Source organism: Vanessa atalanta, chromosome 1 (assembly GCF_905147765.1).
Source record: "Vanessa atalanta chromosome 1, ilVanAtal1.2, whole genome shotgun sequence".
Lineage (NCBI taxonomy): Eukaryota > Metazoa > Arthropoda > Insecta > Lepidoptera > Nymphalidae > Vanessa > Vanessa atalanta.
The window spans coordinates 4,421,907-4,437,426 of NC_061871.1; the positions used below are offsets into that span (position 1 = coordinate 4,421,907).

A 15,520-nucleotide genomic window follows, 5' to 3' on the forward strand; every position below is an offset into this window, starting at 1 on the left:
TACTTACATCTGTTATAGAAAACCGTATATCTATTATCTAATCACATCAAACTATCCCTTCGATGTTATTAAATGGTATAATTATGTCGTAAAGTAATCGATGATAAAATTACGTACCTATTTTAGTAATTGAGTTTATTATTGTTATAAAGTTAACCCTGTCTACCTATTCTAGAAATAAATCTTACCTTATTAAATAGGAGATAATAGTTTTGTAGGATGAAATAGAAATTGTAATAAATAAAGAGTTTCCCTCCGTTCCCTGTTTATGTCGTCAACTCGTCTACGGGTATCATCTGTGTCTGTCCACAGCCATGTAAGGCTGCACCTACAGCATCTCTGCAGACAGGTTACAAGGGTATCTAACGAAAGTAAATAAACACTACATTCTCGAGGTAAACAAACCTCAGGACAGGTTTCTTGCATCGTTAGACCGACTAGACATATTTATAGCTAATACTTTCTAAATACGAGTATCTGCTGACATGTTTAACTAAACTGGATGCGGCACTAAGTTTATATTAGGTACAAAACGCTAATAAAATTATTTAAAGTAACAAAATCGTTTCCACGTTATATTTAAGATTAGGTAAATTCATTAAAATATCTGAGATCTATTTCCGTTCGATTGCTTTGATAAGAGAACCCCGGTTTGATATAAAAGCTTCCTTCCTTCAAAAACATTGTCGCTTACGTTCCTTTGGACACTTTTTAATATAAAATATCTGTAAACTTGTTAAGGAGCAAATATAGTATTAAAAACTAAATCCGATGTATCATAACGAATTAGTGAAATGCGTATATAGCAGATTTATTTTCATATCTCAAAATATTGTACCGGAACCTTATATAATTCAACCTTTACATTACCTTCCTGATGTCAATGAATTTAAAAATAAACAAACAGGAAATTAACAAAAAACATATGTATAATTATGTTTCATATTAAATTTTTCGTAACGGCTTGTGTCGTCGTTAATTTTCAATAAAAATGTCCGCTACTTTTAGTGAGTTTGTAATCTATATACCTATATTGGGTAGTTTTTATTATATAATCATAAAATTATTATGTAGTGTAAACGTACTGCGTTTCAACGATCGATTATAATTATTATGAATTTACATATAAATACTTTACTTTACTCTCACCATAGTAAATATGATATAAGTAGATACCTATCTACATGTAGTTTTTCAGATAAATGAACGATATAGATAACAAGTTGTGATTTTAAATAGTAACTTACCATTTCTTTCTTAAAAAAAAACAATAAACATAATTTTATTGCGTTCCTCAATATGGTTACCTTTTATATAATATTTACCTACCAACCTACCTATTATAAAATATTGTGGTCTGTATAAAATTCAAATTAAGGTCTTCCAACTAATTACTTTTTAAAGTATAATTTTTTGTATAAATCTCTAAGTACGCATAATTTTATATCAACATTTGTCTTATATTTGTAAAATACGTATCACATTATTTAAGATATCAAAACATTATCCATTATATTCCGTTTAATACGTTTATCTGGCTTTATTTACCAGTTACAATAATGACGTTATGGTGTGAGGGAATGCGTACTACTTATCGACTTACTCGACCACATGGCTCACGGGTGACTTACTAATTCAAATATAACTCAAGGCACGGACACACATGTCAATGGAGAAATTGTAACTTATATATATATATATATATAACGTAAAAAAATGTTTCAACCCGGACCCACGGTCTGCAAACGTATAAGCTAGCCACTAGTCCAGCAAATTAGTAGTCTATTATATATTTAAAATTTAACCAGAATCAATCCTTTTTTTATGTAATAGGTAGGCGGACGGGCAAATGGGCCACCTGATGCGGTAAGCGGTCACCACCGCCCATAGACATTGACGCTGTAAGAAATAATTACCATACCCTACATTACACCAATGCGCCACCAACCTTGGAAGCTAAGATGTTATGTCCCTTGTGCCTGCTACACTGGCTCACTCACCCTTCAAACCGGAACACAAGAATACTAAGTATTGCTGTTTGGCGGTAGAATATCTGATGAGTGTTTGACGCAGAGGGCTTGCACAAAGCCCTGCCACCAAGAAAAATCTACTTAAAATCGAAATAAACTCGACATATAATGCATGTACTAAAACATATATATATATATATAAGATACATATATCTGTATGTCCATTTATTGCAAATAGGTAGGTACTTATAACCGCTTGCAAAGCAAAGCTCTAATGGCTATTTCAAAATATATTTCGAAACGGTATCTTATTCATCTCATGATTCATGCTTTTGGTAAACTAAATATAATTAAGGTGTAATAAATAAGCACTTCCTCAGTATTCTTAAGCATTAAAGCATGTCGTTTACGGTCTGTGATCTGCATTAGAAACGGTGATTCATGGTTCGTATTTATTCGATTTGTCGAATTTCGTTCTAAAATATCGAACAGATATGCGAAAGTCCTCTTTTTGATTCGATTATATGGCTTATTTTTCCATAAAGATTTAAACACCTACGGCCTTACGCGGTCAGAGTAGAATGTTTTATTATAGATATAGATTTTTTCATTCACAGAAACGAGTGATTACCTCATCGGCATCGCCGCTTTGCGAAAACTAAACTCGCTTCGATTACACGTTGATCTCCTTGTTTTTGTTGTTTTGACAAATCGTACTTGGTTTTGAGGTCGAACCGTTTCCTCTTAGATACAGGTATTTGTAGAATGATTCATAATATTTACAGCTATTCAAATATCAGCTATCGTGCTCATTAATAATATCAACGTAGACGCTATTTTTTTTTGTTACTTTCATTATAATTATGTGTACGAGCGGTACTGTTCGTTTGTCTGTGTATTGCGTAAATTTCAATTATTAGATATATTTAAATGTAAAAGGAGATACGTAAATTCAATTCTATTTCTTGGTAGTTTAAATTAGACATACCTAATCAAGAAAATCTGTATTCGGCATCATACTAATAAAACTAACATTGTCAAAAAGTGGAACTTTTCATTTGAATTTATAGGTGTAATACGTTTTATAGAACCAATAACTTGTAAATCGGAACCTTAATAAGGTGGCGGGTGTCATCGACCGTTGGTTGGTAGAAAGCGGTGAGTCAGAAGCCGTCTTGGCTCCAGGCTACCTTGACGGCACCGCCGGTTGCACCTCGCTACCTCGCCGCCTGTAGCTACTAGTGTTCCACAGCCTTATATAGACACGGGATTGCCCACAAGCATTATTTTAATATTCACTTAAAGAGGCGAATCGGATGAAAAATCGTATTAAAATGTTTCTAGTTAAACACTATTACCTTGAAGTTTATACAAATTACAATATTTTGATAAAAATTTAGCATGGATATGACTCACTAGAATAATATTATTATTAAAATGATACAGCTCTTTATACTTGCAAATAGTGTCCAATGCTGATAGTATTCAAATATACCTACAAAACATTAATTAACTAAACTAAATTATTTTAATTGTCTTTACAAATCAAATCCATAAGCATAGCTAGCCATCATAGGTTTTACGGAATATGTTCAACCTGCAACTGAACCTGCAACTATCTGCGTATCCAGACATAATGGTTAATACTGGAGAGGACCAGGAAAGCTAAAATAACTAAATGTAATAACAAGTTTTCCTTACTCGGGTCAAAACTGAATCCAAATAATTATGATTCATTTGGATTTCATAATTATATCAATAATTTATTTGGATAAGAAAAATATTTACCTGTTGTGGCCTAATCCACACCTGGCCACATGTACATGCTGATAAGTTATTATTTCAGTGATCACATTAAAAAAAAAGTAATACTTACATCTGTTATAGAAAACCGTATATCTATTATCTAATCACATCAAACTATCCCTTCGATGTTATTAAATGGTATAATTATGTCGTAAAGTAATCGATGATAAAATTACGTACCTATTTTAGTAATTGAGTTTATTATTGTTATAAAGTTAACCCTGTCTACCTATTCTAGAAATAAATCTTACCTTATTAAATAGGAGATAATAGTTTTGTAGGATGAAATAGAAATTGTAATAAATAAAGAGTTTCCCTCCGTTCCCTGTTTATGTCGTCAACTCGTCTACGGGTATCATCTGTGTCTGTCCACAGCCATGTAAGGCTGCACCTACAGCATCTCTGCAGACAGGTTACAAGGGTATCTAACGAAAGTAAATAAACACTACATTCTCGAGGTAAACAAACCTCAGGACAGGTTTCTTGCATCGTTAGACCGACTAGACATATTTATAGCTAATACTTTCTAAATACGAGTATCTGCTGACATGTTTAACTAAACTGGATGCGGCACTAAGTTTATATTAGGTACAAAACGCTAATAAAATTATTTAAAGTAACAAAATCGTTTCCACGTTATATTTAAGATTAGGTAAATTCATTAAAATATCTGAGATCTATTTCCGTTCGATTGCTTTGATAAGAGAACCCCGGTTTGATATAAAAGCTTCCTTCCTTCAAAAACATTGTCGCTTACGTTCCTTTGGACACTTTTTAATATAAAATATCTGTAAACTTGTTAAGGAGCAAATATAGTATTAAAAACTAAATCCGATGTATCATAACGAATTAGTGAAATGCGTATATAGCAGATTTATTTTCATATCTCAAAATATTGTACCGGAACCTTATATAATTCAACCTTTACATTACCTTCCTGATGTCAATGAATTTAAAAATAAACAAACAGGAAATTAACAAAAAACATATGTATAATTATGTTTCATATTAAATTTTTCGTAACGGCTTGTGTCGTCGTTAATTTTCAATAAAAATGTCCGCTACTTTTAGTGAGTTTGTAATCTATATACCTATATTGGGTAGTTTTTATTATATAATCATAAAATTATTATGTAGTGTAAACGTACTGCGTTTCAACGATCGATTATAATTATTATGAATTTACATATAAATACTTTACTTTACTCTCACCATAGTAAATATGATATAAGTAGATACCTATCTACATGTAGTTTTTCAGATAAATGAACGATATAGATAACAAGTTGTGATTTTAAATAGTAACTTACCATTTCTTTCTTAAAAAAAAACAATAAACATAATTTTATTGCGTTCCTCAATATGGTTACCTTTTATATAATATTTACCTACCAACCTACCTATTATAAAATATTGTGGTCTGTATAAAATTCAAATTAAGGTCTTCCAACTAATTACTTTTTAAAGTATAATTTTTTGTATAAATCTCTAAGTACGCATAATTTTATATCAACATTTGTCTTATATTTGTAAAATACGTATCACATTATTTAAGATATCAAAACATTATCCATTATATTCCGTTTAATACGTTTATCTGGCTTTATTTACCAGTTACAATAATGACGTTATGGTGTGAGGGAATGCGTACTACTTATGGCATTACTGAACTGAGTACGCTGGTTGGTGATTCATTTCTCGGAATTGACCTTGCTATGAGTCATTCGCTGTAAGGCAGAGTCGGGGATACCGCGCCTGTCTGCCGGCTGCTTTCTAGACGCTCTCCGTTCACTGTGAACGCTTTTATGTACAAAGTAATTTTGCGTAAAATTCTATATCAATTAAGTTTATAAAATGTGTTTCCTAAAAAAACGTAGGAAAATTAAATAGACGATATATCGTGCAATCGGATATTTGTAAATATTTTTGTGAGTTTCCAAAGTTGGATATCATGATAACAACCATGACGTCATTGATATTGTTCAAGGTAAGATTATTTGTAATATATATTATTGTATTAACTAATTAAATTATTTAGCAAATGTAGCCTCTCAATGTAGATGACTAATTAATAAAAAAAAAAAATCAGTTTCTTATTTGACCTAACTGGATACTTGACGTTTGACGTTTACATTTCCACTATATAAATAAATGTAATATATAATCACTCTATCTCTTTTTAACGCAATGTAAGCGTCGTTAATGTAAAAGAGATGGCGAAACTGAACTAGAATTTAAAACATTCAAGCTATTCAATGCTATGTGCTGTAGGTTAGAAAGAAATAAAAGACAAAAAGTTGATGATCTCTGTATAGGTAAATGGTAAATTATCTATTTATATGATAGTTATTGTGCAAAATTTTTGATATATGGTTATACTTAAATGAAAAGTAAGCGATTTTAACTAAAATAGTGAAGTAGTGATGTGATTTATGTGACAAACGGTATAAAGTATTTCGATCATCTGTTGCGTTCAGTGTGACACTTGTTGAACAAGTTTTAACTTTTCAGACGAACTCTTTTTTGGTGAGAATGAATAGAGAGGATAATGTAAACTGGTTTCATGGGAAAATATCTCGGGATACCGCAGAGAAGCTTTTGAAAGAAGGTGAGTTTTTAGTAATTGACAGGGCTCGCATTTCTTGCGATTGTATTGATCATCTTGTTTTACTTTTCAGAGGGCGAAGATGGTGTTTTCTTAGTGCGTGAGAGTAATTCCTCGCCCGGAGATTTCGTGCTTTCAGTTTTACATCAGGTAAATATTTGTTAACAAAGTGATGGTAAAATTTCATATAAATTACACAAAAAAAAACATAAATATTTGTAACCTTTGTTATAACTTTTTTTAACAAAGGTAGCAAAAAACAGTATATTAGATGTATGCTGTGCCAGTAGTCTATTTATTAATATTACATTATATTTCTATCTTTCTGCTAGCATTTTAATGCAAAATATTACATATTTCAATACAAAAACAGTGAAATGTATTAAACATGTTTTGTAACCACAGACTCGGTTTAGCTCGGCTTGCGTTTATAGCAATATCTTTGAAGTAAAATAAACCATTTTACTTTATAAATTTAATAATAAAAGTTTAATTGCTTTTAAAATATTAATTTAATTTTGAATTCATATCCAACACTATGTCTTTTTATAAAATATATATATATATATATTGCAGGGAGAAGTAGTACACTATCAAATCAGAAGACATGGCGAAGATGCATTTTTTTCTATTGAAGAACATACAACTGTACATGGATTGGATACGCTTATACAGCATTATCGTGGAGACTCCAACGGACTTGTCACAAGGCTATCTATTGTGTGCAAAGGGCAGCCACCACCACATGAATCTCGAACTCAGGGTACCACTAATCTCTTACACAGGTAATAATAATAATAATTTCATATTTTATGTTGTACAAAAGGATTAATCTATATATACTTACTTATGGGAAGATTTGAGTACATCTATTCTGATGATATTAATACAAAAGTAACTCAGTCTATTACGCTTAATAATTTCACCAATAAGGATTAAATATTTTGCGAAGCAAGCTTGAACTCCAAGGACGTACATAGGCTATTTTTCTTTTTACTGTTCAAATGGTAAAGTTATAGATAAGTAGTGGTATGTCAGTTCTTGAAGAATTTTAGTAACAAATTCAATTCCACACTCGCAATGCAATAGATATCAGAAATTGTGCTACTAGCAAACAATTATAGAATAATGCTAGTTCTCTATAACATTAATGATGATAGGCTTATAATATAATTATTTATTATCGAATCTACTCAATAAAAAAAAATCCATTAAAATTTCCCTTAGCTAATGTTGTCTGCTAACACAATTATAAAACAATTTATGAGTCACTTATAAAAGTTTGTTTATCAACAACATTTATGTCAATAAGTACATATATTGTATGTTAAATAGGCTTCAGTGTATTATATAAACAAGCATGAAATTGTTTAGTGTGATTGTCAATAACAATAACAGTTGAAGGAGGAAGTCCTATTAAGAAGTGAGCTTCATAAATTGCCCTTAATTTTTCTTGTTGTTTTATTGTTCCAATGCATAGAGATATACACTGTTTCAGTATACACTGTTTTATCCTTTATTACTCAATGTGTAAACTGTTTTTTTTTTTACTTTTTAGTTATTATCAAGAATGGTCTGTTAAAATTTAACTATAGTAAAATATTCCTTTAAACTTTTACTATAGTAAAATATTCCTTTTTAACAGATATATCTTCGGTGTGTCCCATTTTATTTATTGACATATTTAATGTGATTCGACGGTGAAGCCATAGAATGTAAAAATGTCTTAAGTATATTTTTCTGGCACTCCCAGTTCTCTAACCTTAGTCGGTTGTTCAGACCCTCTTGACCCTTAAAAGAAAATGAATTGTATCATATTGAAAATGCAAAGTTTGAAATTGGCATTTTTATTGATAACCATTGACCTGGTTTATCAAAATCTATAACATAAAATACTTTTAAAAATCCTGAACATTCCTTAGATTGTTTCCTCTATCTATGAACTTTAAGACTGCTGGCCTTCTCGTCTTCGTCTAGTCAACCTTCATCCTAGCATAGGAAAATATTCTCAAAAATTAAAGTGTCATAAAATTTGACCTCAGATTGGCGATAAGGAAAATCAAATTGAAATTGTAAAGTCAATAGCCTTGTAGTTTTACTCTTATTGCGTTAGGTGATGTACTGTAAACAGTGACAAGTTTATTGATAATATCCTGCTCTGGAGCGAATATGTCCATACAATAAATATTGAGAAGGACACTGACCATCTGACTGATAAGGCCATTGTACTGAATAAATTATGTTTATTAAAAAAGTAAGGACTAAAATTATTGTCTCGGTCAATAAGTTTTATTTTCTTACACTTTATTCGCAATAATGAATAGAAAACCGCACTGTAATATTTATATAAAACTAAAACCAACATCTAGAATATTTAGTTTTTATTTTATAAGTACCTATTCAGAAAATATGAATATAAAAGCTCAGTATAAAGTTAAAATGGTATATATATATTTAAATCATCAATCAATCAGTATATAAATATTTAAATCATATAATAAATCAATTCAAATTTGCACTGATAGTGCAATAAATTAAATAAAGTTACACAATAATTAAAAATTGTGGTAGTGGGACAACGTACGTAATTCGTTCGGGTACACGCCATTGACAAAGGTCATATTGTGGTCATCAAACATTGTTGTGGGAATTATTTATTAGGACTCATTTGAATTTGTAAAAACTAGTGTTGCCATTAAACAAAATACCAGATGAAATTTGACTTGACTACCTATAACAACAATATCGAAAATGAGTGTTGTTTTATTATTTGGTTTCAATAAATCATAATAGTTATAAAGTATTCCTAATATAAGTTATTCATATTGTATAGAATATACGACTATATATTATTTGACAAACAGATGTTAATCTAAAGCGTAAACAAAATATCGTCACTAAGAAGTGTTAATGTAATTAGTGAATCATTAATGTAAATTATGATTCATCGTCAAACACAGATGTATCTCGAATTGTCGTTATGATAATATTATCATATGGACATTCTCAAGACATGAGTAATATTATTTAGGTACCTAACTCATGTATTATTTTGGCATTTTTTTACAGAGGACCATAGATTTGTCGCGATTAAGATAACCGTGGTAAAATTTTATGCAATAAACAATATAAATGTTATCATTTTAAAAATAATATAGTTCGAATTCAAATAGGTATCTAATAAGAACCTAAGTTGTAAAAATTATTTAATAAAAAAAGGCTAGACAGCAATATAAATAAAACAACATTGGGTCTTAATTAAAACCAATACATATTTTATGTAATAAACTTGACTGACTGACTAGACCATTGTGCTTAACCTAAATTTGCGTTTGATATCACGATGACAATAAAGGATATCAGTTACTTGTTAAATATTATATCAACAACATTAATAATGTATTATTATTTATAATCTACAATTATTTCAGATTAATATAGTGTTGATTTATTTTTGCTTCTATACAACATCTTTTATATAAAAAAGTAAGGTAATTGACGTCTATTGTAATGTAACAGGAGATCTAAATACAGGTCAATAACACACAATTGAACATATTATTAAGGCGAATGAATAATGTAAACTGTAAAGATTATTATTATTAATGTGAAGTTACAAATGTTTTTTTTTATGAAAGTCAACAGTCAAAAACAGATTTGTCAATGATATTTGCCAGAGCGCGACAGCCATGGTTTGCCGTTTGCACCACCGCCGCGGTGCGTTGAAATTAACTTATAGTTACGTTATGCTGTAATAGAATTGTACATATTTATTTAAAATTACTATAATTTTAATTTATTAAGATCAATTTCGGTATGATGATGTTTATTTGTTATTTTCAGAGCAACAGAAGCAGGGGACTATAACATCGTCTCCCAGTTGCTGGCGTGCGGTTACCGCAGTCGCGACGCTAAGAACCAAGACGGACAAACGGCAGTACACATAGCTGCTAAAGCAGGCCGGGACAACATATTAGCTAAGTTGATAGAGAGTGGTGCAACTGTTAACGTTCGAGATTCGTTTGGGTACACGCCTTTGCATGTAAGTGTAGACTTTTGAAGTTACAGTTCAAGATGCGAGCCATTACTGATGAACTTGCTTGCTAAACCGCCAATTAAGTGTCAAGCCATTTGAAATAGACATCTTCACACCCTGTATTTTCATCTCAATGACTCTTTTTAAAAATAATATTTATTATTTACTACTTTATTTTTCTTCTTAACATTGTTCATATTATTTTGTTATTACAGTACACTTGCCAAAACAACTTGCCCAGTACTACAGAACTGCTGATAACGAAAGGAAATGCAAACTATCAAATGAGACACGCGCCTACAGGCAAGGTTCCTCTTCATGATGCTGCACAGAGAGGACACATTGAATGCATAAGGGTACTTTGCTATTTTTTATAAAAAAATATGTTGCTCTTTTATATATGAATAGTTATTGCCACAGGTCTTCTCTAAAAAGATTACTTATCGATCTTTTGTATGCTCAACTAATACATGTGTTTCAAATTTGCTAAATAAACTATATGGTATAATATTTTTTTGTAGGTATTGTTAAGATTGAAAGCTCCATCCCACCCGAGAACATTAGCTCACGACACACCCGCTCAATTGGCAAAACATTATGGTCATACTGAATGTTACCAGTTACTCAGTAAGTATTTATGAAATTTAATCCCTTAAACGGTATTTTATTTATTAAATTCCTATTTTTGATCTACTCAATATCTAACTTCTATTACAGAAAATTATAAGCCAGAAGAATCGAATACTACAAAAAGCCATTGGTATCATGGTACACTGAATCGTGATGAAGCAGTTAAAACACTAGAGGAGTACTGCAACCAACACAACTTGCAGGATAAAGTGACAGACGGTGTGTTCCTCGTGCGATACAGTGAGAGACACACCGGAGCATATGTGCTGACGATGCTCAGTGAAAATACGCCATACAACTTCATAATTAGAAAAGAAGTAGCTATTAATTTATGAATCTATTCATTTTTTTAATGTTTTTAAATGTATCACTTAATTATTAAATAATTGATTTAATTTCAGAATGAGTGGTTGTTTATAGATGATGGGCCATATTTAGAGTCATTAGAGAGATTAATAGAACATTACAGCACTGTGCCTGATGGTTTACCCACGAGACTAACTACCCCTGTGCCCCCCAAGCCTAAGCCTCCCTTGCCCGAGGTGAGATAATATTTATAAATATATTTTTTCAAGTCCAGAAGTAATACAAACATTAGATTTCCATTTATCATTCAATTTGATAATAGAAATTATTATCTACTACAAAAGTTACTAAACAATTATATATATAACATTATCTAATCTATATTTATAATAAAATACTACTTAACTACTTATTTATACTCATTAATTTCATTTCCATATACTGTTAATATTTTTACTGACATAAGGTATATATGTATATATATGCTAGATCTTGACTTATGACGTCAATTCAAGTTCAAATAGTTTAACTACTTTTCTTTGTCATATGTTAGTTAAATATATACTATTATGAATTTAAAGTCGTCTTTGACTTTTCTAAAAAGGTAACTTTTACTAGCAAATGTGAATTTATATTTCAGTTCTCAACAATGCCAAGAACAAAAAAATCTTCCCCGAAGCGAGCAATTTTGAACCAGTCGCTATCACTCGTAAAGCATGATATTTTGAAAGACGAATCGGCAATCAACAATAATGCTTTTGAACTCCTCACAAGAAACTTGTCGTTCTCTTCTGATTTCAACAACGACAGTATAAATAATAATGACGACAGTCAAACCGACAATGACACATACAAAGTGCCAGTCAATAACAGTGCAGTCGTTTCTCTTGCTGAAAATTACAATGAAATATCGATAAATTCTGAAGGCCAGCTATCCACACTGCAAGGTAATTTTAAGATAAAAACGTAAACGAAATACAATTTTTGTATTATAAATATTATGTTTAAAAATTATATATGTATATATAATATATCTATAAACACAGCAAGGGTCTCTTCTTACCTAAGTACATACATATGTAACATGCTACATGTTCGGTAATTCGAAGGGATCGCTAAATATGAGATGAGAAATGTTGGCGTTTCCAGAGTTCATCCCGTTCAGCGAGCTGACGCTGGGCGCCGTGCTGGGCGAGGGCGAGTTCGGCTCCGTGCTGCGCGCCGCGCACTGCGCGCCCGGCCGCGCGCCCACGCCCGTCGCCGTCAAGACGCTGCACGTGCAGCACACCGACACCAACAAGAGGGAGTTCCTGTCCGAGGCCAAGCTCATGATGTCGCTGCGCCACCCCTGCATCGTGCGGATCATTGGCGTTTCGCTGGTGAGTACGTTACCCGATTGCTTCTGATTATTTACTAGGTGAACGAACCTTAGATTCACTTATTCCATGCGATCCGCTAGTAGTTCAGCTATATTGTGCACTACTAACTTCTCGTTCATGATAAATGTCTTTATTTATAATACAACACTATTCTACTAAAGTACTTATATGCACTTTAATTTAATTTTCAAAGTTTCGATTACAGATTTACCGATGTTCAAAACGCCATTTTTCTAAAATTCATAATAAATATCATAAATTATTTAAGCTCTCGACCAATGATACCGCGCCAATTAGATATGAAACGTTTTTTATTTGCCTTCCTATTGTGATTGAAATAGACTACCGAATAATTTATTATTTGTATGCTAGCGTGTATAGAGTGTTATATGTAGCATGTAAGCTAAATTTTTATTTATACTCAATTTAGCATAATATATAAAAGATTATTCTTATTCAGTTGTATATGTATGTGACAGGGGCCGCCGCTCGCGATGGTGCAGGAGCTGGTCCCGCTGGGCTCGTTGCTGGAGCACCTGCTGCGCTCGCCGGAGCGGCCGTCGCCGGGGTACGAGCTGCGCCTGTGGGCGTGGCAGGTGGCGTCCGGCATGTACTACCTCGAGCGGAACCGCTTCGTTCACCGCGACCTGGCCGCCAGGAACATCCTTCTGGCCAGCAGGTTGTTCATTACTCACTTACACTTACACTCATTAATATTTCACTGTCCGTATTGCATCAGATTATATTAATCGTTGTTTACGTTTAAAACACAAATGTAAAATTATTACATCTTACTCGACTAAATTTACAACTATATTTGAAAATAGACCGTCTAAAGGTCCAAATATTAACCTTTTCAATATTCTTAGAATATAATTTAACGCGAATATTTAATAATATGTATTTAAAGAAAACTATTAACGTTTTTTATTTTAACTATTATTCTCATCAGGTGTCAAGCAAAAATAAGCGACTTTGGTCTTTCTCGTGCCCTGTCAACCGACAGTTCATATTACAAAGCGAGCCATGGAGGTAAATGGCCTATCAAGTGGTATGCTCCCGAGTCGTATAACTACGGCACCTTCAGTCATAAGAGCGACGTCTGGAGTTATGGCGTTACGCTATGGGAAATGTTCTCATACGGCCAGCAACCATATGGTGAAATGCGAGGAATTGAGGTTAGTTTTCATAAAACATCTTTTTATTAAGTAGCAATAATAAATAGGTACAAATCCTACTTACTGACCTTTTAAAATTTTTTCAAACAAAGGTCGAATAAGCATTTTGTAATAATTCTATTCTAAAATATCTTTAAGTGAACATGAGCCTAATTACGGAAGTGTTTTATATCATATTACAGCTCAGATTGAACTTACTGTTAACTTAATACTGTCTGCCCTACACTAATTTATGAATTTCTGGGTAATCGGATAATTAATTCAAAAATATTATAACTTGTCATAGTAATTGATATTTCTATTTGTGTAAATTTGGTTTTTAAAAAACCAAAAAATAAATTTACTATTAAATAAAATAATTTTATATCGTATTTTCCAAAGGCAATACAAATAGTAGAGAGTGGTCAACGTCTAGAACGACCAGAGGACTGCCCTGATGAAATTTATCAAGTGATGCTCGACTGTTGGGCTTACAGCCCTGACCTCAGGCCTACTTTCAGCAAACTCGTTGATGTTTTCTCCCAGAATCCCGACTATGTTAACATTGGTCAGATTGCAGTTGATAATGAAGAATTAGCGTATAAAAATATATGAAGGTAATATTTTCATGATACATATAACATGACATTTGAAACATTATATATTTTCTTTAAGAACTATCTATCGATTGCCTAGTAAGCAGAGATGATTTTGAAACTGTTAAATACAATACAGAAAATTCTGTGATAATTAGTTGCATGAGTTAATTTGATTGTAACAATTTGTAAATAAATTTGACATGACTATCATCAATTCCTAAAAAGATGAGTAAAGTCAATCTACTAATTTCGATATATTCGATATATAGTAATAAATGTTCAATGGTCGCATATTTCGTCAACGACTGACACTGACCAATCAGATTAATCTCAAGTAACATTGTTCAGCATTTAATAAATTGGAAATAATGCTATTATTTTAACCAAAAATGTGGCACACATATGGATATATTTCAAGGCATGCCAAAATTATATAGAGATTGTGTACAATGGGCTAGGAATCTCTGTAGAGATAAATAATTTTTGATGTCATCATGTGTATAAACAGGTTTTTAATATTTGAATCATGACATGTGGGTCTTATTTACAAATATATTTTTAGTGGGGATTACTTGTTTTTAGATGTAGATAGTGCAACTACAAATTCCAAGTCAATTTAGTTCATATAATAATGATTGGACTGTGTTTTATTTTATGAATTATAATTTTATACAATAAATTACTTGTAAAATAATTAATAATTAATAATAAATTTTACAAATTCTATTGTATTTGGAATAATTATTACTTATGTACAAAATTATCAGATTATTCTTGAAAAAAAAAATGCCATGATGTGCCTGATAAGAAGTAGATTTAAAATATCCCTCATAATGTTATTTTATGTACAAAGTTATATAAGTTTTTCAGTGATACAAGATTAATGTTTTATATTAATAAGCTTACAAAACTCGAATTATTCGAGTTAAAAAAATCATTAATACGTATTTTTTAAAACAATTATATTATATAAATCGAATAATATATTGAATCTTTTATATTAAAAATGTGTATTCATTGCAAATAATTATG

At 31.3% G+C, this 15,520-nt stretch overlaps 1 protein-coding gene across 4 annotated transcripts; it reads left to right on the top strand.

The window, feature by feature from the left end:
- Window positions 1–5,518: 5,518 nt before the first annotated feature.
- On the top strand, window positions 5,519–15,409 carry LOC125065328 (tyrosine-protein kinase Shark). 4 transcript variants are annotated; one of them, XM_047672879.1, is made up of 14 exons: window positions 5,519–5,763; window positions 6,288–6,384; window positions 6,455–6,531; window positions 6,958–7,166; window positions 10,225–10,423; window positions 10,633–10,773; window positions 10,939–11,044; window positions 11,135–11,364; window positions 11,449–11,589; window positions 11,994–12,300; window positions 12,503–12,732; window positions 13,212–13,411; window positions 13,685–13,910; window positions 14,292–15,409. In XM_047672879.1, the coding sequence occupies exons 1-14, from the start codon at window positions 5,728–5,730 to the stop codon at window positions 14,502–14,504; spliced, it is 2,412 nt and encodes an 803-aa protein (XP_047528835.1). In that variant the 5' UTR covers window positions 5,519–5,727; the 3' UTR covers window positions 14,505–15,409. The 4 variants fall into 4 exon arrangements, with proteins under 4 accessions (XP_047528835.1, XP_047528841.1, XP_047528849.1 ...); XM_047672885.1 differs by lacking the exon at window positions 5,519–5,763 and adding an exon at window positions 6,055–6,098; XM_047672893.1 differs by lacking the exon at window positions 5,519–5,763 and adding an exon at window positions 6,060–6,091.
- Window positions 15,410–15,520: the final 111 nt, after the last annotated feature.